The sequence below is a fragment of the Rhinoderma darwinii genome, chromosome 4 (genome assembly GCF_050947455.1).
Source record: "Rhinoderma darwinii isolate aRhiDar2 chromosome 4, aRhiDar2.hap1, whole genome shotgun sequence".
Classification (NCBI taxonomy): Eukaryota; Metazoa; Chordata; class Amphibia; order Anura; family Rhinodermatidae; genus Rhinoderma; species Rhinoderma darwinii.
Genome location: NC_134690.1, coordinates 112,690,378 through 112,717,789, shown reverse-complemented (window position 1 = coordinate 112,717,789; position 27,412 = coordinate 112,690,378). Strand labels below are relative to the sequence as shown.

Here is a 27,412-nt window from a genome sequence, read left to right as displayed (position 1 = left end):
TCCAGGTCTATAATGTAATCTGCTCCTGTAGTCTTAGTCAGCCTTCTTGCCATAGTGATGCTACATGTGGTCAGAAACTTCCTAATTTAAAGAAAAAACTTTTCCTTACAGTTCATAGAAATGATATTTATTAATTTATTAAAAAATAAATAAATATATATATATATATATATATATATATATATATATATATATATATATATATATATATATTGTTTTTTTTGGGGGGTTTTCTTTCAGTATTCCACCATCAAAACAACCAGATTTTCTTGATAGCATTTTCAAATATCTGTCTTTGCAGGCCGGTATTTAAAGACAACTGTGGAAACATTGATCGAGAATACAGGTTCTCCCCTCTCTTCAGGCAGGAAAACAACAAGATCTCCACTGAAGACCTCATTAAACTTGTGTCTGAATACAGGAGGTTGGATAATGTAATCTGTCTCTGAAGAACATACATGAATTAGTAGTTGTAATATAACAAGACTGAGTATTGACCAAAGGTCCCCGAACCTTCTGTAGGTCGCTAGCCACTTTCAGATACAATAGATTATGTTGATCCACTGAATGTTAAAAGGGAAAAGAGACTATTAAAGATATGACTGAGTGATATTATTTATAACTGCCAGTAATAATATATTGATCCTGGTACCAAGTTCAAGTAATACCATGACTACCCTGGTTCCACGAGGACAAAATAGTAAAAGGAGCTCAAAAGCCACATGTGGCTTCCGAGCCACTGGTTGGAGAACACTGGTACAGATAATGAACTCATGAATATTGCTAACAATTGATTAAACTGCGTTCTCTATTATAGTATTAGAGACGTAGAAAGAACAACAGTTTATAATCTCGTATACAAAATATATTTTTTGTGCAGTTTTTGCAGGAGTGGGACCTAAACGCAGGAAAGACTTATACGTCTACTTTTAGATCCTATCCCAGTTTTGGCTTTAAAACAATTCATTTAAAAACTTGACTGAACAAGGTCTGAATGTTGTTCACAGATATTATATCCCACAGCCATCTAATAATCTTATATTGTACTGAAGTGTGTGAGCTAGTGCTGAGCTGCCTCTTTGTAAGGGCAGAACTGTGAAGATAATAATTTTGACAATACATAATAGAATTCAGAACATTTTTGATCATGTGAACGCCTTTTGCTCCTACTTGATTGGAAACTCACAGCCGAATAATTTGATCAGCTCGTGTTATAGATTGCTTAATTTACTGCAGAACTAGCTGAAGTTGTAGGACATATTATTGGTTAGGCTCAATGGGCCTCCTGATGTTCACCATTATACCTTCTATGCCAATAGGACAGCACGGGACAGGATGTCACACATATTATTTCATACCTCACATTCTGTCATGTGCTAATCATTTTTAGGGATCACTAAAGAACATCCCACTAAACCTAAAGAAGAAACAACTTTACATAAAGAAGCTATGCATATTATATATCTAACTGCTGTTCAGCATTGTCAGATCATATTTTCAACATTTTAGGTTTTGGGGACTATGTAACATGAATCAATGGGATTACTGGATAGGAAGTACAGGGAAATATCTACCCAAGCAGTCTTAAGTTTGACTTTAATATCTTTAGAAGCAATCGGCTGAAGTGTCAATTTTCTAAACATTATAAGAAGTTCATATATGTAAAAAGCTTCGTTTTAAAGAAGCACTCCCACAACATTTTTTTATTCTCTGGCCCATTGGAAAGGCACATTGTGTAAAAGTTACACAATGTGCCTTTTCAACGGGCCAGAGAATAAAAAAATGTGTGGGTGCGCAACTTTAAGATCACTCATCTTTTAGAGGAATTTACACATTTTAAAAACAAGTCTTAACTATGTAAGGGGATTGGGCAGTGTTTAGCTACATACATGAATCCATATATACTACTATATAGAAGTCATATATACAAGAGATGTTTGTTGGTAATGAGTCCATATAGTAGAAATATTTGCATTAAAGTTCATGTTCTGTTTATTTGCTTTATAAACAGGGCAGAAAAGATTAGCAAAATACAAACCATACCTGGAAACCTGGATATTTCAGTAGATGCTGTACCCATGGAACAGTCAAGTAGGACATATTTCTGTTATTTCCATAATATTGTAAACTGGCAAGAAAGACACCATGTAATACTGAACTGTTTTGTGTATTATATTATCAATTGAACACATATAGTAACTCATCATTTACCTATGTTGTAGCTATTACAGTATGTTGCAATTTCTTGTTTCCATATCTACATACTATGTATCATGTTATACTGTTTTCATTTTTTTGTATTGTACCTAAACCTCTTGATAAGTGTTTACCAGGGGTGGGTAAAATGTAGCACCCTTAGCCTTAGCCCAACAGCCACTATTGTGTCAGTGTCAGTATTCAAAGACAGAGATTTCTGTGACTTGGGTAGTAGCTCTTCTCATTGAGTCATTTGAAAGGTTGAACAGCTCAGTTGCTGAATCTATTGTCCAGATTCTCTTGATTCCTGCCTCTCTAAATTCCTTACCTTGATTGGTCTCACCCTTTTGGCTTCCTGTAATAGCCTTGCACTTCCTTCTTGCCAGGCTATTGAGCTTCGTGTCTGTAGTCTAGTTATTTGCTGCCTGTCTACCAACTGTTGCTCTCATTTGTGTACCAAGCTTGGATTGGTTCTTGACCACATCTCTGCTTCACTCTCAATCTGTTGCCTATTATCTGTGTACTGAACGTGGATTGTCTCCTGATTACGTCTCTGCCTAATGCTATAATCGATTAAATCTTATCTGTGTATCGAACTTGGATTGTTTCCTGACCATGTCTCTGCCTCACGCTACAACCTGTTACCTTTAATCTGTCTATAGAACCTGGAGTGTTACTTCACAACTCCTGTTAGTATCACCCCCCAGATCGTTACAGCCACTGGACTCCCAATCTGCTATAGACCTTGACAGTCAGAATGTAGTCCTATGTTAAACACTAGTTATAGGCTGTATAGAGAATTTCCAGCTCACTAACAGTAAAGTAATTGAATGGGCAGTAGCAACTGTGGGCATTCTGAGCAACTTATCCACATTATAATCTGCCTCTGGTGTTGACACATTGTTTATCAGGCTGATTAGTATAATTGTTTCTATGAGATACATATTAATTATTATGATTATGAGAATTGTTTTTTTCTCAATTGAACTGTTTCTTTTCTGTTGGTTTAATTGCAGCTACATATGTAACTATACCTTAACAGTCCTAGGCCCTAATGTAAGATTTGTAACCGTGCATCCCACAATTACATGTTATTTATTGTACTGTTTTATCTACTGATGTACTGTAGATAGATGCCCTCAGGCACAAGTGCACCCCCTGCACGCCATATAGCTATCCTCCTGCCTGAAGTGGAGTTCAGTACTTACATTGATTGTCCAGATATCTACCTATAGACTTTACTATGTAATTTGACAGACTGACTTGCTAGTCATGTTTTGTTCTGTATTCTACATATTATTATAAAATGCCTATTTATTACCGATTGTTAATATAGCGTCAATATATTCTGTAGCGTTGTATGGAGATTCTCATCACTTATCAGTCCATGTCCCCAAAGGGACTCACAATCTAATTTTTCTAACTCAGACAAAAATACACCATGACCAATTTCATAGGAAGCTAATGAACCTATCAGTATGATTTTGGAGTGTGAGAGGAATCCCATGCAAACACATGTAGAACATACGAACTCCATGCAGATGTTGCGTTTGTTTCCCCAATCTTATAACATTGGTCCAGTAAGCTGAAATTTATGCTGCTGTTTGCAGGGTAGTGACACCAGTTGTGGATGCCTCATTTTTCTGTTTTTTGTTGTGCAGACTGCCTTACCTCATCTCTAATACCAATCAAACCATTTGGTGAAATAGAGAAATATCTACCCACTGTTGAAGTAGAAGAATTTGTACAGGCATCAACCAAATACTCTCAGCCTTACAGGATTTATAAGAACCAAATATATATTTACCCCAAACACCTTAAATATGATAGCCAGAAATGCTTTAACAAGGTAAGATGTAAATTAATGGACTGATGGTAAAGTCTAGTAGTGTTTTAAGCTACGCCCTGTTCAATCTGTTATTATATTTATTTTTTTTAATCACCTTTGAAAAATATTTTACAGTTTATATGTTGATATAATCTGTATAAAGAGTTGAGAAGCTTTGTAAATACATTGCATTATTATCTTGCCTATAGTATAATCCAGAGCTAAAATGACAGTACTGCAGACTTCAGAGCTGAAATCTCCCAGCGTTCCTTGCTGGTTTAATATTAGCACAGACCTTGCTCTAAGTGTAGTCTTTACACTTGGCACTGGACAGTAGTCAAATGTAGGGAGAACTAGTTGTCTCACTGCATTATAGGAGATCAGCTAGATTTCTAGGGGTGGATGTGTCTGTCAATGAGCTAATTAACAACGATGAATATCAGAATTGTGAATACAGCTCTGGATTATAATACAAGTTGTTAGTAATAATCGGTGCAAGGCAAGCAATTCAATTGATTTACAAAATTCTACCAAACAAGAAGATGCAAATAAAAGACGGCACTCACCACTCCATTTGAAACTTGCACCTGGAAGTAGGGCCACTAAAAAAACCATAATTAAAACACGCCTGAAACTTTGTGAGATAAAGTTAGATATTGTAATGATATGTTATATTATTATATTATTTTATTATACAATTATACCATTATATAGTTAATACCCCAGCTTGAAAATGATCTAGAACTGACACCTCCACTTTTTTTAGTGTTATGAACTTAATGCATCTAAGAAAATGTAATTATGACTTGAGGTTTTTTGCCACGTTGTACATTTCTGACCTGTAGTATAACTAAACAAACAGGCTGCGTCTTTTAGCCATACTGTATATGCATGATACTTGGGAAAAACTGTTAGCTGCACATCAGATATAATATAAAATCAGATTATCTTTTTGTAACATAAATTTAACATCTATGCTTTGGGGAATTTCTAGAGTTTGCTTCATACAATGTAAGGGTATGTTCACACGCAGTGTTTTCAGATGTAATTCGGGTGTTTTACGCCTCGAGTTACACCTGAAAAAATTGCTCCATTAGGCCTACAAACATCTGCCCATTGCTTGCAATGGGTTTTACGATGTTCTGTTCCCACAAGGTGTAATTTTACACGTCGCTGTCAAAAGACGGCGCGTAAAAAGACGCTCGCGTCAAAGAAGTGCATGTCACTTCTTGGGACGTTTTTGGAGCCGTTTTTCATTGACTCCATTGAAAAACGCGAGTACTTGCAAAAAGGTCTGAAATTTATGAGCTGTTTTCGCCTGAAAATAGCTCCGTAATTTCAGACGTATTTTGCTAAGCCGTGTGAACATACCCATACTCTTGATGGTCTTGATTGTCTATTTAGAAACATCCGTTATAACATAAGGTTACAAAAAAGTTAAAAGAACACTCTCACCAAAACTTCTATACCGTGTAATGTCTAGAGCAGGGCCTGAGGAGTAGTGCCCAACACTGCAGTTATGTTGAATTTAGTTTTTCGTTTTCTCTAAATCCCTGTGTCATGCACCGCCCCTCACGCTCTGCACATAACACAGTGCATCAGTTTTGCCAGGAGTATTGCTTTAATAATTATTGTTTAAGTAGAGCTGGATTCACACATGTTGTTTTGATGCATTTTTTTTGTTTTAAAACAAAATCCTAAGAAAATTTACATATAAAGGAAAGACATTTATTTTTTTTTTTTTTAAAAATCAACTGTGTTTGACTCAAAAAATGCATCGAAATCTGTATATGTGAATCCAGCCTTATACAAATATATAGTCCTACATGAAGACAAAGAAAGAGTTACTTATTTTGTTGGCGTTCTGTTGGATGACTACACCAATAATTGAATTGTGTTTCTTTAAGAAAGTAAACTGGCCATGGGATTAATAATTGTTCAAGTTATTGCTGATAAATTTTATTCCACATCTGATCCAGATTGTGGTCTGAATGTCTTATTTTGCTGTTTTTGTAGGCGAGGAACATAATGGTTTGTGTTGAATTTAAGAGCTCTGATGAAGAAGGAAGCCAACCATTAAAGGTGACTAGTAGTAACATTTGTACACAGACCAACATAGTAACATATACTGTACACTCTATAGTCCACTCCTATACAGTACTGTATGTAATTCTTCTGTATGCATTTTTTTATTCTACATACATTCTTATATTATATATATTATTAACAGGAGTCTGATTATAATCTGTAAAAAATGTGCACATCAAGTCCTACAATATTATTCTAGGATCAATCCATGGTTAGGGATTTTGTCATTTGAAACTGTTTGCCAAATGCATACACCCCAGATATAATCAAGTGTATGGCTATACTATATGTTAAGTCATTGTCTTCCATTAGAAAAAAATAATATTGCACAGTATACAGGCTATAGGCAGTATACAGGCTTTTTTTTTTAAGGTGTATTAAAAAGTAGAACTAACTGCCCTTTTCCATACAGTTGAGGCAATGGTATACGGACGTACATGTATATAGGCTAAACGTTAAACCCAAACACGGGCAAAACCTAGCCTTACCTAACCCTGGTCCAGTAATGCTAAGATCTTCCTCTTCTCACTGCATGGTCCAGGCAACAACATCCTGGAGAAGGGTCCTTAACCGCCAGGGCATCTGTATGAGGAAACACTCTCCTTGCTGGATTTTACCATCAAAGAGATGTCGCCAGCAGAGAAAAGGTTTCTTTAGGCTGGATTCACACATGTAGTTTGTTATGCAGTTCTTCAGATAAACACAGGAATAGATACAATAGGGGCTAGTTCATACGTTGCGTAAATACTGCGGTTTTTCCGCAACTGATTTTTTTGCGGAAAAACCGCAGTAATACAGTAGCAGCAAAGAGGATGAGATATAACATGTGTCATCCACACGCTGCGTAAATACTGCACGGAAAAACCTCTCAGAAATTGACCTGCGGTGCGGAATTTTATTCCGCAACATGTCAATTGTATTTACGTAAGCGCTGCTTATTTGTTGGGGGATTTCCCCATTGAAATCAATGGGGATGTAAATCCTGCATCAAATAGCAGTTCCGTTTTTGCGGTGGGTTCGCAGCGATCCCGCCGCAAGAAACACAACTCAGAAAACAAAAAATCTATTAAACTTACCTAGTTTCCTGTGTTTCACCCTCCTTCCATGACACTTCATCCTATGTGACCGACTGCAGCCAATCACAGGCTGCAGCAGTCTCCTGGGATGAGGCGTCATCCCAGGAGGCCGGCCGGCTAAGTGCTGCAGTTTTCCACAGCGGACATTCCGGGTGAAAAACTGCACCACAGTTTGGTGCACTTTTTCGCCCGGAATTCCCTGCGGCGCACAGTGCGGACACACTGCGTGCTATTACGCATTGTATTCACCCAGTGTGAACTCAGACTAGAGAAGTCTTTTCTTTGTACTTTTCCTTCCTTTTGGATTCACTCCTGGCTTTGACTATGAACAGCCGCATCAAGAACTGCGAACATGTGAAGCTATCCTTGTTGTTTTGGGCCATGGTGCATTTGTAGTGTTTTTGGGGTCAGTGGCGTTTTTTTTAAAAATCGGCTTTCTTTGCATAAGGGTTTTTTCTGGTGTTTTTTCCATAGGCTTCCCCATAGAACTTAAAAAACGGCAGGAAAAACGGCATTAAAATTGCTAGAAACGCATGGTGTTTGGAACATGCATTTTAAAATGTAAAAAAAAGATGTGTGTAAAGGAGGCCTTAGGCTACTGTCACAGAGTGAAAATCTGCTCTCTATTTGACATCAAATTTTTTTAAGCCATAACTAGGAGTGAATCCTAAACACGGAGAAAGTATAAGGGCACAGCCAGACGTGGCAGAGTTTTTCCGCTGCAAATGTTGGTGCAGATTTGGGGCATTTACGCAACGAATCTGCAGCAACATTTGCATACTTGACAGGTAATTCAGACATTGCAGATATCACGGCGGACTTGCCACAGATTTCAGTTTTTGCATTGCAAAGGCTGAAATCCGCAGTGAAATTCCGCTTCTTCTCCGCAACAGACAATGCATGCTGCGGAGGGAAAATTCTGCACCGCAGCCTATGGTCCACAACGTCTGAACTAACTTTCCTAAAAATGTATTGAAACAAATGTAAAAAACGGCCGCTGGAGAATTCCACTGCGGACTGTCCGCAGCGGAATTCCACAGCAATTCCGCCACGTTTGGCCGTGCCCTTAGGGCACGTTCAGACGTGCAAAAATTTTCCGCTGCAAATGTTGATGCAGATTCGCGGCAATTACGTAACGAATGTGCAGCAACATTTGCATACTTGACAGATAATTCAGACGTTGCAGATATCACAGCGGACTTGCCACAGATTTCAGTTTTTGCATTGCAAAGGCTGAAATCCGCAGTGAAATTCCGCTGCTTCTCTGCAACAAAATGAGCATGCTGCGGAGGGAAAATTCTGCACCGCATCCTAATTTCCGCACAGTTATTTTCCGCAACATCTAAACTAAGTTTCCTAAAAATGTATAGAAACAAATGTAAAAAACGGCTGCTGCAGATTTCCACTTTGGACTGTCCTCAGCGGAATTCAACAGCAATTGCGCCACGTCTGAATGTGCCCTAATATGTCTTGTATGTTTTGCCTTTTTCCTTACCAGTGTATTTATGGAAAGCCTGGCGGCTCCCCGTTTACCACAGCAGCATACACTACAATCCTTCATCATTCTCAGAATCCAGACTTCTATGATGAGGTCAGTATATGTGATTACTGTGTGCTACAATTTTGCTGAAGCTCCAGTTATAAACTTGTTTGCAACATGAGAAATGATTCCACAAATGAAGACTAACCTGAGAGGTTTGTGTGATATCGCTCAGTTATCTAGTAATATTCAGCTTTATAAAAATTTCAACAAAAAAAAAAGATGGTGCAGATCCTTCTCATGTCACTTATTTGATGTTGTGTTAAAGCGAATAAAACTAAAACCAAGATCAAATTGGAAACTTTGGCAACAATGCATTTTTTCTTAAATTAATCCATTGAATCTATTTTTATACTGTAAATGTGTCCCAATATTTGTATAGTTTAGCTGATATATAGCTTGTATATATGTATGATACAGTTTATATTAGTTAATATGCGCACTATTTAAAGGAAAACTTCATTTATTATGTTTTCTTCTCTATTCATGTCTAATGATAACTTAAACATTCTGATTTCCTGCTAAAGAGCGCATTATGGGAGCTCAGATGACAAAAATAGAGCTAAGCTGTAAGGTCACATGTCTGGCTGCACAATGGAGACAAACTGTTGTCTGTTTCCAAGGGCAACCAACAGAATTTTGAAGGCATTTATTTGTATGATTGGAAAAAAAAGCAACATGAAATAACTAAAATTCTGTACAAAAAGCAATGGATTTGTAATGTTACTTAACTTTCTAAGTAGATTTGAACTGATATGATGGTAAGAGTAGACGTATACTGTAGCATACTATTCTTCTTTGCTTTCTTTGAAGAATCAATGAGAATTTTAACAGCCCTGGAGTAAGCTGGTTTAATAACCGCACAGTCAATTTCGTAAAACGGCTGCCAGGTTAAGTGGTTACAACCGAGGACAGTCCCTATTTCTAGCCAAGTCTTGCTGGCAGTTTCCTCTCATATAAAAGGTTAGGCTAATTTCCAGTAAAGCATTTTCCAATGACTCCAATGGAAAGAGAGAGCAAGTTACAGATACCACAGAAATTTGTACTTTCCTACAATTATATTTTCAATTTGTATTATATTTTTAATTCAGCTTTGTCTAAATTTTTATTATGGTCAGAATACCTTTAACTGTCTTGGATTTAGTAATATCTATTTAATTTATATCTGTCCAGAGGAAAAAAAAAAAACTTACAGTAGTAAAGATATAAATTCATTCCAGAAATTGTAAATAGATAAATAAATAACAGTCTGGCTTCCGATGAGTATGGAAACCGAGTAACATAGTTTAACTCATTGCTGCTCCACTGCCCTCGGTTCTATAAATATAATATTACAGGCACCTAAACAATGTCATAGTGCTATTCAATGATGGCAGAAACAGAGGCAGGGGTGTCATTTACCTTCATGAAAATGAAAAAGAAAGTGGTTGTCACCCTTAAAATAACCAGTTCAAATTTGTAGTGACTGCATTGGTTAATCACACTAATACCTGATGGGGGAGTTATGTACTTGATTCTTAGCGCACTGAAGTCAGAGGGAAATGCAAAGTCTTATGCCACTGCAGCGATGGCCTTAAAGGCCATGGAAACCTTTGAAGACCTGTTACTGATCACATGTAAGTTATGAACTTAGATGTGATCGGTAACAGGCGGATCCTGCGTGACCTGCTGTCACCAAGTTGTCAGTCCCGCTGACCTGACGGATTCGCAAGATACAACTTCTATGTATCTAGGATTGTTAACCCCCTTCAGACTCTACAATTGTGCTTCATTTAATAATTATGTGCATACAAGTTGTCTAGGTGTCCAGTCTGAAAGTGTCTAAGGAGAGGTGTAATATTTTACATTTCAGGTGAAAATTGAGCTTCCCACTCAGCTCCATGAGAAACATCACATTCTGTTTTCATTCCATCACGTCACCTGTGACATAAATGCAAAAGCTAATGCCAAAAAGAAAGAGGCTCTGGAAACACCAGGTATCTTTAGAAGGATTATGTTCGCTGCACATTGTAACCATTTCTTGCAACCGTGTGTCTCATGTACAAGTGGATACGTTGATTCACAAGAATCTTTCATTTCCGCTACATTGAATTTCATAAGTGTCTGTTTCTGTTAACGTGGCCATATATAACCTGCACAGTGATCTTCTTATATCTTCTATTGCCATAGTTGGGTTTGCCTGGCTGCCTTTGTTTAAGAATGAACAGCTCACATCACAAGAACACCTCATACCTGTTGCTGCCTATTTACCTGCAAGATACTTGAGTGTAGAAGATAGTCCAGTGGGAAAGGTAACAAATGCTTTAACCCTCTTACAAAAACATCCCAATGAAACACTATGCATTTTTTATTCTTCTTTCATTTGTCCTACTGCTATAAATGATCTTTCTGTTGGGATCTATTATGTTTTTTAATACTGCCAAAACTTCCTGATGATACATTTCGACAGATTGAGTCAAATTCAATGGCTTTATGCCTTTTAACTGTTATGGCATTTAAAGGGTTATTCCCAAGTGGAGTCATTTTTTTTATTTTTATAATGCATCCTAATCCGAAATTGAATTATAAATCTATTCTTGTTAAAATTTTTAAAAAAATTCCTTCCCTAACTACCTTTTTTTCAATCTTGATAACTCAGCCAGTGCTGGTTATCTATTATAAAAGGGGTTGTGATCGGCTCGATGTCAATCAAGCCGCTCTGCACTGCGCGCGCTCCTGATGTTGCTAGGTAATGTATTTCTAGCATTATTGGGAGAACGATCGCGTCTCAACCAGGCATGGTAAGCGTGGTTGAGACAAACCCCCCCCCCCCCCCCCCCATTCCCTAGACAGTTTTATACTAACACCTTCACTTTCAAGGCACTCACGCCACTACTCACTGCAACCCCCTGTCACCCTTCTCTATAACCCACGTCCCCCCTCGTGGCAAGCCAATTCCCCCCACCGCGATAAGCTGTATACCCCCCCTCGCAGCAACACTCCCCCCCCCACCTGTAATATCTATAGTACCTGGACCACTGATATATCCACACAAGTGGTAGCCGGGCCGGCATCTAATGCGCATGCACTGATAAGGACGGAGAGGATATCATTGCGCATGCACGGCAGCCGCTATCGGAAAACAGCGGTGGCCGCATCCCTAGACAACAAGCAATAAACAAAGAGGGACTGACAGTGACATGGAGCACGGATATCACGAAAACGACATCGTTTGGATAAAGAAAAGTCTGTGCAAATATGAATAACTTTAACAGGTTAAGCTTAATAGCTACATCTATGAGGATGGGAATTACCCTTTAACTATGCATATAATCAAAATTTCTGGCATGTTAATATGACAAGTCAAAAGTTTTTTAAAAGTTTAGTTACCTTTTAATCAAACCATTGCTTTGATAGTTAGCAACACCACAGCAATCTTCCTTCAGTGTTACACAGAGCCCTGGACTCCAAGTTATACCGCAGTGTTTTGGGGGTTATTCCCTTTTTCTCAAATGTCATCCTTGAGATATAGCTACTGATCCTATTGGTATCCCCGATGCTCGTGTAAGTCGAAACATAACATATAGCAAGGGTCCTTACTGTATATTGATAAAAGAAACTACGGACTCTGTGTACTACAGTACCATGCTCCTATGTGTGCAGTGTGTGGGAGATATTCTGCCCTAGAAACCTTGCTTCCAGGAGAGTATACCATCATAATACGGCATACAATGTTTTTGTCGGATTTGCACTGCACATTAATGTTCCATGTACCTCTATAGATGCCATACTATGGCTCTGTACTAATTTTAGTCGTGATATAGCAGTGTGCATGAGGCCTAACATAGCGTGCAGCAGGCGGACTAGCAGGATGTACAGTTCTACAGTACTTTAGTTACTGGGGATGGAATATAAATGAAGTTCAGATGTATTACACAGACGGCTGGAATATCTGTCTGATCTTATCTTTGGTTGAGATGTAAGTTTCTTTGTTTTATTTAATTTCTTAATAGTAATAATCTAGTGAGGAATAATTTAAAAATCTAAATATAAAGCTGTGAAAGATTTAGGATTTAGAGGCATTTCAGACAGGTTTTTGCTGGCTCGGCATGTTGGCACATGAGATTATTAGAGGCTGTTCCTTTTTTCGAGGATATTTCATGTAAATTAGCATTATGAGAAGTTAGGTCCTTGAAAAAATGATTGTGTACGGTGAATATTTCAGAACACTAGTTTACTTTATGATTTATTATCCGTTCATCAATTTTCTTATTCTTCACAAATGAATGCTATGAGCCGAACTGTGGCAGAATTGAATGTTTGCCGTTTGTATGTTACACATTTATTTCCTACATCAATTCTTCCCGATTGACCTCTTGTGCTTGTTAATATTTCTTCACAATTCTAAGCTTTGTTGTGAGACTCATAAGTGGCTTATGATTTGTTTTCTCATACATCTTGTACTGCCTGGATTCTGACCAATGATAACCTCATTAATTGCTCACAGATGTGAAGTCTCTTCATAAACAAGTTACTGTTCTGCTGAAAACAACCTTATATTCAGAGACAGTTTTCTTAGACATTCAAGTTATGTTTCCTTATAATCTGTGAAAGGGGTTCTCTGCTTTGGACAATCTCTACTTGTTAGAAAGGTCCCTTGACAATAGGCAGATCACAAAGCCCACCTCTGCTAGGACCCCAGCGATCAGCTGTAATCTGTGCGGAAAACTGAGAGTAAGCGGAGGCATAGCTAGATTCCCCCCCCCCTTAACTTCTTTCACGACATCTCCTTCCCCTCCACATGTTCGCTTTATCTACCAATCAATGAGGTGTAATTTTTTTCACATTGTTTTTTTTATGTAACTCAAGCATCAAACCATTTTTGCATTTTACAAGTAATATAGTTCTATAAAGTAGTTAACATAACAATAAATTAAAAGAAAATAAATTAAAGAGGTCAGTGCCGGACCAAAACAGATTGTGTAACTGAGGCTAATGAGACTATATGGTGACATAGGCATAGGCCCCGGCTGTAGATACTGCCACGCACACCCCCTTGTAGATAGTGCCACACAGCCCCCCTGTAGGTGGTCTGAAACACCCCCCTTGTAGATACTGCCACACACCACCTTGTATATAGTGCTACACAGCCCCTCTGTAGATACTGCCACACAGCTGCCCTTTTAGATATTGCCACACACACCCCCTGTAGATATTAACATTCTCCCCCCTAGTAGATAGTGCCACACAGCCCCCCATTGTAGATACTGCCACACTCCCTCCTTGTAGATAGTGCCAAACATCCCCCGTGTAGATAGGGCCACATACCCCCTTGTAGATACTGACACACAGCTCCCAGTAGATAGTGCCACACAGCTTCCCCTGTAGATATTGCCACACCCCCCTCTAGATAGTGCCAAACACCCCCCTTTTAGATACTGCCACACTCCCCCCTCTAGGAGAGAGTGCCACACCCCCCTTGTAGATAGTGCCAAACACACACCCCTCTTGTAGATAGAGCCACACAGTCCATCCCCATGTAGATAGTGCCTTACAGCCCCCCTTTGTAGATAGTGCCACACCCCCTGTAGATACTGCCACACTCCACCATAGGAGATAGAGCCATACACCCCCCCCCCTTGTAGTTAGTGCCAAACACACCCCACTGTGTATATTGCCACAAATCTCCCTTGTAGATATGGCCAAACAGCCCCCCTTGTAGATAGGGCTACACACAGCTGTAGATAGCGCTACACCCCCTTTCTCCCTGTAGATAACACCATTGGGGCTCCCTCTATGAGCGGGCAGAGTGTAGGCAATGCTCTGGCTTGGGATTCCACTCCAGGAGGAGCCCCTGATGTCCCTGTCCCTATATGGACAAGGACATTGGGGGCTCCCTCTAGGAGCGGAATACCCAGCCAGAGCGTTGGCAATGCTCTGGCTGGGGATTACGCTCCAGGAGGAGCCCCTGACGTCACTGTCTATATATTGACAGGGATGTCATGAGCTCCCTCTGGGAACGGAATACCCGACCAGAGCATCTGCAAAGCTCTGGCCGGGGATTCCTCTCCTGTAGAAACCCTTGACATCACTGTTCATATATGGATAGTGGCGTCAGGGCCTTCTCCAGGAGCGGAATCCCCGGCTAGAGCGTCGGCAAAGCTCCGGCCGGTGATTCCGCTCCAGGAGGAGCCCCTGGCATCACTGTCTATATATGGGCAGGGATGTCAGAGGCTCCCTCTAGGAGCAGAATACCCGACCAGAGCGTCGGCAACGCTCTGGCCAGGGATTCCACTCCAGGAGGAGACCCTAACGTCACCCCATATATGGACAGGGATGTCAGGGGCTCCCTGTAGGAGCAGAATACCTGGCCAGAGCATCGGGTATTCTGCTTCTTGAATGAGGCCTAACTAATAAGTGTTATCAAATTTGTAAAATTCTCTTGTATACTATTATTTCCAAAATAAATATTTATCTGTAAGATAAATAAACTTCTTATGCTTTTCTTTATGTGGCAGTATACTGGAAGTGATCTTAAATGGGTTGATGGAGGAAAACCACTTTTTAAAGTATCAACTATTGTTGTATCAACCGTGTATACTCAGGTGAGAACTTCTTTTACAATACTCCCATTTCTGATTTAAAAAAAGTCCACAGACAGGAAAGCTTTTAATTTGTAACTCTTCTTTTTCCATTTTAGGATCCATATCTGAATAACTTTTTCCAGCAATGCCAAAAACGTGAACATGACATGTCAAAGCCTCCAACCCTCAACTTTCTGGTGTCTTGTAAGGTACAGCTAGACCACGCTCAAATATCATATTCCCATTTTGTTAGATTGATCATAATACAGAATTTGTTAACTAAAGGGCTATGTGCCTAACACTGGGGCTGTCGCTGAAATAATGCCCTGTGTCTATAACTTATAAGGTTATTGATGCGGACACTGGCATTAACTGTTATAAGAGCTCTGTGAATGGCATTGTCATAGGGACATTGACATAATCTCTATGGGTAGGACTTCTTAAAAAGGTACACTGGGAAAAATTGACACAGTTCACAATGCCTCTTATGCCACCTTTTCTTACCGATCTCCAAAACGTCAAAGTTGCATACGCCCTGCTTCACACCATAAGCCTGATGAAGAGTTAATTACCCGAATATTGCTGCTATTCTCTCAAACATGTATGATTGGCTAAATTCACCAATGGCGATTCATGGTTCTGAGTTTAAAAGTCTGAAAATAAAATTACTTGAAGCATGCCCTACACTTGAAGTGCGGCTCCATTCCTCTGTTTTGTAAATATATGTTTGGATGAGGAGTGGCCAGATGACGAGTGACCAGCCCACCCGGAACGTGCACCTATTTTTTTACGTTCTTAGGGGCTGTGCTGCCGGGTCTCTTCTGTATCAAAAATTGTAGGTCATGATGATAGGTTGTCTGCATGTTGGAAAAGTACTCAAACTGTGCAAAAGAGTAACTCTATCCCCAATACTTACATTACACAGGAACCCCATTAAACTCCAGATAAAAAATGTGGGTAATTTTCTAACATAATATAATTTTCTAACATATATTTATTTCAAATAGCTTTATTTTTCTGCTGTTAGACACTTTTGGTCTTGATGGTCCATCATGGTGGGATTTGCTGTGATGTTGCGGTTGCGGTCATTTTGGTATTTTACAGGGACTTGCAGGTTCTATGGAGCCTTAAAGCCTGGTACTCAGGAGTGTGGGCCATATTGCACTCACAGCGCTTGAAGAAAAATTGTTAAAACACTAGAAATTATTTACGGTCTCTAACTCCAACATAGTAATTAAATGAAGAACACTTCAGAGCAGAAATCACCAGTCCATATGTTTTCTTTTTCTGTCAAGCTGGCCATCATCCTATTCAGCTTCTTTTTTTTTTTATGTTAGATTTGTTTCTGAGAAAGCTGAGAAACAAACTTTATGGCCATCACTGCAATTGCCGACTTTTGAACGTCAAATTAGCTTTTATTTTGGTTTGTTTTTTTGGGGGGCAAGTTGTAATAGTTTTCATGATTTTTCCATTCCCAGAATCTGCTGAATATTGAGAAGATCCACATGGTTATAAACTTTCTCCCTGTTTTGTTCAATCAACTCTTCAATGTTATGACAAAAAATAATGAGGATGATGTGATAATAGTTACGACCAGGTACTATCATTTGTTGCGTCTGTTGTGTAAAATTTTCATAAACTCTGATAATGTTAAAGGATTAGAAGAACGTGGCTGCTGTCTTCCAGAAGCGCCACACCTGTCCATGGGTTGGGTCTAATACCATTGAAGTAAATGGGGCTGAGCTGCAATACCACATGCAAACTGTGGACAGGAAAAGCACTGTTTTAGGAAGAAAGCTGCCATGTTTTTAAAACCTGTACCACCCTTGTAATGTGTGATCCTAAAATTGTTTCTCAATTAATCTTTTCTGAATAACTATTGCCACGCAAATGAATATTTTGCAGGTGTATTTCGCTGACTTTAATTTAATTTATGGAATATTTATATTGTGCTTTTTTTTTACATAAGGTTTTTATTTAATACATATGGCAGTGTAAAGTATACTTTTTTTTGCAGAACCAAATAATGTGGTTGCCTTTAATTTTCAGTACACCCAAAATAATAAATAAAAGTATCCAGTTGTGCTTTAATGGGATTATAATCATTTATTAGGTAAGGCTTAAATATTAGTATTAATAAACCACATATTATATTAGGAAATAATATGGAATAGTATTTTAAGAAATTCCCTAATATAATGTAATAACCAGAAGTACTGTCTTGCAATACTATTAGTAAAGCAGAACAGCAATGGGACAATACAAATTCCTACTATTTCTCTGCCGTTAACTTTATCGTGTATTCTGGTAATGGACTTCTAACAAGGGATATCACAAACCAATCAATACATTGTTACAGCCTCTGAAATGGAAACATTCGCAGAATACAGGCTGCCATCAATGGCACTGGTATGTTTCTGAGGGCGGCTGCAGAGAATTGGTTTCCCTATTCTACTATTCCAGTGGATCCTGCACTATTTTGAGGATGACATTCTAATAATATCAGTATATTTTAATATTTAAATTGGTTCTAAAACAGAGCATTACTTTAATGCAAATGTCCACCTTGAATACTTCTTAGTTTTTGTAACCTGTTTTTGTGATACAGATCTCCAAGCCCCTGCACAGTTTTAAAACATAATGTTCTGGCTGTCTGCAGCCATTACTAGAGGGAGCTGAAGAGCTCACAGCATACTATTTATACATTGAACTCCATAATAATATAGTAGGCAGTAAACTCCTCAGCTCCCCCTAGTGGTGGTTACAGGCAGCCAACATGTTATCTTTTAAATCTATGTCTATGCTGGAGGTTTAAAGCTCTATCAGAAAAATAGAGCTCTGGCCGCTATAAAGATATATTATAAGAAAGTAATCAGAGCAGAATTTTGGACCTGAAAATGACAAGATGATAAAATATGGAAAATCAACTTAAGCCTTTGTTATTAACAAGTGTAGAACCCCATTTAAACAAAACAGAAGTGAACATCGCTACACTGCTGAGTTTAAATACATTAACATCAATTGTATTGTAGTTGGTATCAAAAAGGTTTTTATATCATTCTCGGGTGTGTTTTTTTTCAATGAAAATATTTTCATTGTTCATCATTGTAATTGTTATTTTAGATATTTTTAATTGGTTCAATTTATGTTTCTCTGCCAGGGTCCTAACAGATATAGTAGCGAAATGTCATGAAGAGCAACTGGAACACTATGTCCATTCATATGTAAAGGTAGGCAGAGTCCCTCTAAATAAATGTACTTTTGTTTTTCACCCTAAACACAAAAACAGTAGAAAAAGGGAAAATTTAAAGGGAAGCTCTATCTAAAGCCTCATTTACACGAGTGTGTGCATTTTGCGCACGCAAAAAAACGCAGCGTTTTTCGTGCGCAAAAGTCACTTGACAGCTCCGTGTGTCATCAGTGTATGATGCGCGGCAGTGTGATTTTCGCGCAGCCGCCATCATAGAGATGAGGCTAGTCGACGTCAGTCACTGTCCAGGGTGCTGAAAGAGTTAACTGATCGGCAGTAACTCTTTCAGCACCCTCGACAGTAAATTCCGATCACCAACCTGTGAATAAAAAAAAGACGTTCATACTTACCAATAACTTCCTGCTTCCTCCAGTCTCCCGGCCATTGCCTTGGTGACGCGTCCCTCTCTTGACATCCGGCCCCACCTCCCTGGATGATGCGGCAGTCCATGTGACCGCTGCAGCCTGTGATTGGCTGCAGCCTGTGCTTGGCTGCAGCCTGTGCTTGGCCTGTAATTGGCTGCAGCTGTCACTTGGACTGAATTGTCATCCCGGGAGGTCAGACTGGAGGAAGAAGCCGGGAGTTATCGGTAAGTCAGAACTTCTTTTTTTTTTTTACACGTTCATGTATATTGTGATCGGAAGTCACTGTCAAGGGTGCTGAACCAGTTTAACTCTTTCAGCACCCTGGACAGTGACTGTCTCCTGACGTCGCGTACCGGAAATTTTTTTGCCGGGTTCGGTCAAAACGAGTTCGGCCGAACACGGTGAAGTTCGGTTCGCTCATCTCTAAGACACTCCGTTTGGATGCTTTTCTGTTTACATTCAGAGTTTGACAGCTCTTGCGCGAATCACGCAGTTCGCACGGAAGTGCTTCCGTGCGACCTTCGTGGTTTTCACGCACCCATTGACTTCAATGGGTGCGTGATGCGCGAAAAACGCAGAAATTTAGAACATGTCGTGAGTTTTTTTCAGCGCACTCACGCTGAGCAAAACTCACGGACTGTCTGCATGCCCCCATAGACTTACAAACAGAAAAAATGGGACATAAATATCATCAAAACCACAAAAAAGGCCATACTCACTAGGTAGGTGGGTGGGTGAAAACCCGTTCCCATCAGGACGCAGACGGGTCAAAGAATGCTGCAGAAGGAGTGTGCATTAAATAGTGATAGCCCCTCCCACTAGTCTTGAGGGGAGTGGCGAACTAAGTGCTCAAAGGTGTGCTATAAATGTGTGTCAGTGTAGTGCTAGGGTGTGAATGGATGGTAAAAAATAAATATGTATGTATGAAAGTGTCAGAACTGTGTAATAATGTAATAAAAATAAATGAATAAATAAATAAATAAATGTGATGAATAGGGGTCAGTGCTGTGAATAGTACATGGGGTGTGAGTACTATGTGTAATACGTGGAGGGATAATGTGCTGGTCGTCAGGCATGGCGTATCTTGCCGAATAACAGCCTATTTGTAACGCCGCTAGTGTTAGCTAAAGCGGGCTGCTCTGCATTCCAAACCAAACGCCAGCACATCATGCCCTCCCAGCATATAAGACCCGGCTGCGTCCTGAAAAAAAGTGTAGTATACGTAGTAAGAAATATCCATGAAACATGGGGTATTAGTTGTTATTTTGGCCAAAATACGCAAAGCTCGCAACCCAACGTCAAGGGTCCCCAGTGCCTTGCGAGTCCCTAACCAGAACTTTTCGTTCCTAATTTAAAAACACAAACAGAAAAAATGGGACATAAATATCATCAAAACCACAAAAAAGGCCATACTCACTAGGTAGGTGGGTGGGTGAAAACCCGTTCCCATCAGGACGCAGACGGGTCAAAGGATGCCCCCATAGACTTGTATAGGTCCGTGCGACCCGCGTGAAAAGCACGCGCGTCGCATGGATGTATATCACGTTCGTGTAAATGAGGCCTAACAGTAATTTTGCATTGTGTAACAAAAACTATTGTCAGCACACAACACTTTGCATGTCTATTATAACTTCCATGTCTTAACTGTACAATAACTGTTTATTTTAGTATGTGTTTAAAACACAATCATATGGAGATCGGACAGTCCATGAAGAACTAGCCAAAGGAGTGACAAGCCTATTAAAATGCAATGAGCTTAATACAATTAAGTTTGTGCTAAGGGTAAGTCATTTATCTCGACATTATATATCTGATACTCATTAAAAGGGTTTTTCTGGCTTTTGGTAAATAAACGTTTTATTTATTAGCCATATAACTTTCTCATACACTTTGGGGCAGACATATCAAAACTGGTGTAAGGGTGGCTTTACACAAAGCGTATTTTGGAATATCAACATTTTTGTGCAGTGTTTTTCCGGACATTTTTTGCCGCGTCCAGATGTAAGCTTGAAATAAATGGGGAAATATAATAAGCACTACAAACATGTTTTTCTTTAGGTGGCTTTCTTTTTATTTTGTCTTGCGTCTTTTGGCTCAGTGGCAATCTTTCAAAAATTGCAGCAAGACTGTCTTTGGCGTTTTTCCAAAATGTAGTAGTGATTTTCTCCTATAGACTTCCAAAAAATGGCGATGTGCATTCGTTGTGCCGTTTGCTTTTTTTTTTCAGAATAAATCATGTGTTGCTATGAGAAATCTTTGGATCATATGATCTTTAAAGGGAGTCCGTCACCAGATGTCCATATTGAACTACCAACGGGCTATTATATATTAGGCTAACCTGATTCTGACGTGTATTATGTTTTTCCACAGAGTGCCTCTTTGAAGAGAAAAAGCTTTTATTACATTTATGTAAATTAGCATTTTGGAGCAACGAGGGTGTCAGCATTGCTCCAAAATGCTCTCTCGTCATTCCCTAATTCAACCCCCTTCCCTCCCTGCTTCCTTTGATTGACAGGGGCCAGGCAGCGTACTAGGCGAGTTCACGCCTTGCCCCGTAGTGTAGTGAATGCGCGCATGTCCCTACATCCAAATCGTCGCATGCGCAGTAGTGCTGATTAGAACAATGAGCATAAAAATTACACTGCGCATGCACTGATTAGGATGCGGCACATGCGTTGTACAACCCTTAAGTCACCGTACTACTGCGCATGTGCCAATTAGGATGTAGGGACGCGCACGCGTTCACTACACTATGGGGCCAGGCGTGAACTCGCCCAGTATGCTGCCAGGCACCTGTCAATCAAAGGAATCAGGGAGGGGGCATTTGAACTGGAGAATGACGAGAGAGCATTTTGGAGCAACGCTGACGCCCTCGTTGCTCCAAAATGCTAATTTGTATAAATGTAATAAAAGCTTTTTCTCTTCAAAGGAGACATTGTGTGGAAAAACATAATACACATTAGAATCAGGTTAGTCTAATCTATAATATGCTGTTGGTAGTTCAATACGGACATCTGGTGACAGACTCCCTTTAAATCACGTGATTTGCTTTGTGAAAAGTGCCACCTAAAAAACCCAGGTATTAAACATAAAAACCCTTAAAAAAAAGCAAGTTTCACTTTCAACATTTGAGGTTTTTTTATATGTTTTTTTTGGCCAAAATAAAGCTGCACAGAAAGTGTGTGTGTGATGGAAACCTACAGGAAAAGTGGAGTAATTCCCCATAGCAAACAATCAGATTCCACCTTTCGTGCCATGTATGAATTCTTATGATTGTCGTAGAACTTTTTCCCCCTTTAGGGAATCATTTAAATTGCATTTTAAATTTATCGCCACTGACTGGCGACCAAATTTTGCCCTAGCGTTAGCCAACAGTCTGTAGTAGGAACTAGAATTGTATTGTAGGAGATTTAAATTCATACCTGGTCAGTTTCTTTGATAATAAGAGCCGGTTCAAGGAATGATATGAATATTAGTGAAGAGAATAACTCCACGTAAACTCCACTTTATCATCTAATATCCCTGTAGATGGATAGCTTTGAGTATCATAGATTGCTCAGCATTTTTTCCTGTAATTCTGTGATATAACCTTGTTATGAAAGCAAGTAATGTTCATTTAGTATTGCTAGTAACTGGGCAGATAAGCTTTATGGCAATGAGGGAGAAGCTATAAAGTGTCCTCAGAAGGCCGTTATTGATACACTGGAAATTACATCCAGCCATTCAATGCTAATTGTATAGAAGTTCAAGCCATCCGGAACGTCACTATAGGGAATGCAGAGGTTGCAGTCACGCCTGGGTTCTGGTGCCTGATGGGGCACAAAAGCCCCTCTGCCACATGAGAAGCACTATAAATTACTCATGGTAGGTGAGGGGGCTGTGTTACAAGTTTTGCATTGGGGTCGAGGAGCTTCAGGTTACCCCTTTGTTAGCCATAGAGTATTGCGAATGTATGAAAGCCTAGCTAATGTATGAAAGCCTAGCTAATGTATGAAAGCCTAGCTCATGTATGAAAGCCTAGCTAATGTATGAAAGCCTAGCTAATGTATGAAAGCCTAGCTAATGTATGAAAGCCTAGCTCATGTATGAAAGCCTAGCTAATGTATGAAAGCCTAGCGAATGTATGAAAGCCTAGCTAATGTATGAAAGCCTAGCTAATGTATGAAAGCCTAGCTCATGTATGAAAGCCTAGCTAATGTATGAAAGCCTAGCTAATGTATGAAAGCCTAGCTAATGTATGAAAGCCTAGCTCATGTATGAAAGCCTAGCTAATGTATGAAAGCCTAGCTCATGTATGAAAGCCTAGCTCATGTATGAAAGCCTAGCTAATGTATGAAAGCCTAGCTAATGTATGAAAGCCTAGCTCATGTATGAAAGCCTAGCTCATGTATGAAAGCCTAGCTCATGTATGAAAGCCTAGCTCATGTATGAAAGCCTAGCTAATGTATGAAAGCCTAGCTCATGTATGAAAGCCTAGCTAATGTATGAAAGCCTAACTAATGTATGAAAGCCTAGCTAATGTATGAAAGCCTAGCTAATGTATGAAAGCCTAGCTCATGTATGAAAGCCTAGATCATGTATGAAAGCTTAGCTCATGTATGAAAGCCTAGCTAATGTATGAAAGCCTAGCTAATGTATGAAAGCCTAGCTAATGTATGAAAGCCTAGATCATGTATGAAAGCTTAGCTCATGTATGAAAGCCTAGCTAATGTATGAAAGCCTAGCTATGTGCAGCAGATCAGATTGGACATTAGATCCAGAATTGTAATTTCTTTTATATTATACCGAAAGCTGATTCTCTAAAATTAGAAACATTGTTACCAGGAATAACAGCTGATTTGTATTCTTTTGACAGTATTCACAGTTTTTCTTTGAGATAATTATCAAGTCCATGGCTCAGCATCTTCATGATAAAGAGATGATGCAGGTAAATTGGTTGTACGTTATGTCACTTGGGACTTAGCTGCAGGGTAAATGCAAGACAATGAGCCGCATTCATTTCTATTTTCTTCAAAGACATGTCTGATCATTGTACCGCTTGAGCTGGCAGCTGGAATGACACAGCTATCACTGTTCCCTCTATTCTGGGGGATCGGAAATTTGGTTGAAAATCGAATTTTTTAGGATACATTTTGCAGATCTCTAACTGCAGCCTTACAGTCAATACATTCTATACTGTGGTTTTTTTGGCCATAGAGGGAAAAATCAATTGCTATAGCTGTTTGCAAAACCAGCATTGTATATTGGTCTATACGTAGGGCCAGGACTGGGACAAGGAGTAGGCAGAGCAGCCAGCGCTTTTTAGGGGAAGGGGGGGGGGGGCACAATATATGGATTGAAAAGGAAAAAAGAACAACTCTCTACTTTTACATGTGGACAACCGTTGAGGCAATGTGTCCGAGCAGCTGATAATACTGTAGGCACTAGAGTTCACTGAACACTTACTCCTTTCTAAATGGCAGCGTTCATTGGAGAGGAAATGGCATCTGTCACCCAGAAATAAACCATTCAGAAATAGGCAACCCAGAAATAGACCTCTCCAACCAATTAGCCTGTTTGTGTACATCGCTGTCTATATTTATATATGTATATATATATATATATATATAGAGAGAGAGAGAGAGAGAGAGAGAGAGAGAGAGAGAGAGAGAGAAAGTCTGAGAACTTTTCAGGGATGTTGGTATAGTGGGTGCAGAGATAGCGATCGATGGCTTATGAGAAAATGCCAGTGTTATAAATGCCACATGGTGAGTGGGGGCCCTGTAATAGACTTTCCATTGAGGCCCCCGAACCTTTAAGTTACACTTCAGGATCATTTTATACAAATACACACACAGGCAGGACACACTGTACATACTTAGACTGTGTTCACATCTGCATCGGAAGCTCCGTTGCAAAATCCGTCATATGTGCTAGACAGAATAGTGCAGCGAGCAGCACTATTTTCTCTAGCAAAATGATGTAAACCATGATGGGAACCCGAAAGTAAATGGGATTCTGTTTCTCTGGCTTTTCTGTTCCTATGATGAAACAGAAAAGCGATAAAGCGAGCACAGATGTGAACAGAGCCTTTTATGAAGATTACACGCACAGAGGTAACATGAGTGCTCAGCACCACTAAACATGCATGTTACTAGGGGAATGGGGACTGAACAATTGTCCTTGTCCATCTGATAGCTACTATTCTAAACTTCAGGGATCATAATTGGGTGGGGGCATATTCTGAATCCCCTGCCTTGGGCACCAAAAGAGCTGATCCTGCGACTGTCTATACATCTAAAATGTATCAGGATGATGAACAAGTGACATGACTCCTAGCCTAGTGTTAACTGCCAGACTGCCAGTGATATGGTTTTGACCATGGTTACAAGTTATAGTAATGCTATCACCTTCCTAGTGACCAATAGTATCTGGAACAGCCAATAGCAGGAGGCGAGAGAGGCGCATGTGGCTCCTGAGCAGCTTGGTGGAGAACTCTGACCTAGTGACCATGAAATAATGCCCTTATAATACCATACATTGATGCCATGGCAGCTGTGCCCACACATTGTTACTTCTTCCTGCATCATAACACACTTTTCTTTCGTCCCTTATGGAGTTTGCTTTGATTTCGGCACACTGATTTACTGTTGCTGCAAATATGCTGCAAATATGCCACACGTGCTGGATGACAACCAGTTTTTGTTGTCAAATAACAAATACATTGTCATATTTTCATGGGCACAACATATAGTTATGGAATTATAAGAGTTTTGTGGTGTTATCAGGAATCTTAAAAGCATTCATATTATAGCCTGTCCTTTTCCACCTGACACATGACAGCTTTTAGAAGCACTTGTAGAGGTATTGTAGAGCATTTTAGTTTTCTGTATTTGAGTTATGTCCAATGACTGAGTGAACATCTATTTATTACTGATAGAAACTTTGCTCTATTTGTAAGGTTGAGCGCACTAAGAGGTTCCCTAAAACCTTCCATAACGAATTGGAATCGCTTGTGATGAGCTTCTCAGACCATATCATTTGGAAATACAAAGATGCCATGGAAGAGACAAAAAAAGCGAACTTAAGCATTGCTTGGTTTTTGAAGGTAACAAATGGTCATTTATTATTTTTGTTTCCATTTGTAGCATTTTGTTCCAGACACTAACGTTTGTAACAATAGAAGATGCTTATGTTGTAACAATTATCTGTGTCTAGAGGAACAGAAGCTGGATATAGCGACAGTGACTCAACACAAAGCCTAAAATATCAATATGATACAGATAGATAGATAGATAGATAGATAGATAGATAGATAGATAGATAGATAGATAGATAGATAGATAGATAGATAGATAGATAGATAGATAGATAGATAGATAGATAGATAGATGGATGGATGGATGGATGGATGGATGGATGGATGGATGGATAGATAGATAGATAGACTGAAAGGCCACTTTCACACTTGCCTGTTTTGGGCAGGATGTTCACAGTATTTCAATACACTTATTTAAATGAGTCCTTAGAGTCAGTGTAATTTGGGTAATGGCCTCTCCAGTAACCCATTTGGCTCCCAACCTTATTCAATAAGTTAAAGGTAAATTCATATTTTTACACTGTGGATTTTGCAGCGAATCTCCAACTTATTCCCATATATTACTTGCAGATTTTGCTCGAAAACATAATAGGCATTCGGCAGATTTGAAAATCTTCAGTGCGCCCTAAAATCTGCACAGATTTTGTATGCTACATGTGAATAGAGTTGAAAACCCTATTCAAATGTATTGTACTGTACGGAATTCACACTGAACATATGCAACAAATCTGCCACATCTGAACATGGTCTTATAATTTATAATGTAGGTTTTCTCATACACATGTAGACACATTTTAATTTGGTTAAAAAAAATATACAATCTTTGTTTTTAGCGCTGTTTCACATTTATGGATCGTGGCCTTGTATTCAGGATGATAAGTGGCTGCATCAGTATGTTTAGCCCAGGAGACCACAAGGTAAGGGTTGATTTATTTAATTGAATTACATTATAAAGCACATCATGTTCATATTATGTTATAGGGAATATGATACTTTGTAGTGTATACTGATTCTTTGGATCCCTTTACATGGCCCGATATAGACGGTGAAAACGAGCACCGAGTGACGAGACAGCTCGGAATTCGTTTGCTCCTTTCACAAGGAGCAACGATGGGTTATGTATGGGGACGAGCGAAAGTTACTACAATTGTTCGTCCCCATACATTTCCATCATGTTGGTAGCACATCTCCCTGTTTACACAGGGAGATGTGCTACCGACTAGCGACCATTTTATTGGCCGCATAAACGAGCAGATAAGCCAATGAGTGCACGTTTGCTCGTTCATCGGAAGATCGTTGCTCTGTTTACACAGGGCAATGATCGGAAACCACTGTTAATATGAATACTTGTTTCCCGATCATTGGCACGTGTAAGAGGGCCTTCAGCCAAGGTGCTCCTGTTACCTACAGCAACAAATCAGAGCAGGG

The 27,412-nt window shown here is 39.4% G+C and overlaps 1 protein-coding gene across 5 annotated transcripts in view; it reads left to right on the top strand.

The window, feature by feature from the left end:
• Window positions 1-27,412, top strand: part of DOCK10 (dedicator of cytokinesis 10) — a 320,008-nt gene that overhangs the window by 215,851 nt on the left and 76,745 nt on the right. For all 5 annotated transcript variants that reach the window (XM_075861478.1, XM_075861480.1, XM_075861477.1 and 2 more), the window contains exons 15-29: window positions 302-424; window positions 2,012-2,091; window positions 3,858-4,045; window positions 6,041-6,106; window positions 8,687-8,779; window positions 10,581-10,704; window positions 10,898-11,019; window positions 15,226-15,312; window positions 15,408-15,500; window positions 16,770-16,888; window positions 18,452-18,521; window positions 20,575-20,688; window positions 23,762-23,833; window positions 25,847-25,993; window positions 26,818-26,901. In XM_075861478.1, the coding sequence (XP_075717593.1) occupies window positions 302-424; window positions 2,012-2,091; window positions 3,858-4,045; window positions 6,041-6,106; window positions 8,687-8,779; window positions 10,581-10,704; window positions 10,898-11,019; window positions 15,226-15,312; window positions 15,408-15,500; window positions 16,770-16,888; window positions 18,452-18,521; window positions 20,575-20,688; window positions 23,762-23,833; window positions 25,847-25,993; window positions 26,818-26,901 (1,582 nt within the window). The remainder of the gene's footprint in view (window positions 1-301; window positions 425-2,011; window positions 2,092-3,857; window positions 4,046-6,040; window positions 6,107-8,686; window positions 8,780-10,580; window positions 10,705-10,897; window positions 11,020-15,225; window positions 15,313-15,407; window positions 15,501-16,769; window positions 16,889-18,451; window positions 18,522-20,574; window positions 20,689-23,761; window positions 23,834-25,846; window positions 25,994-26,817; window positions 26,902-27,412) is intronic.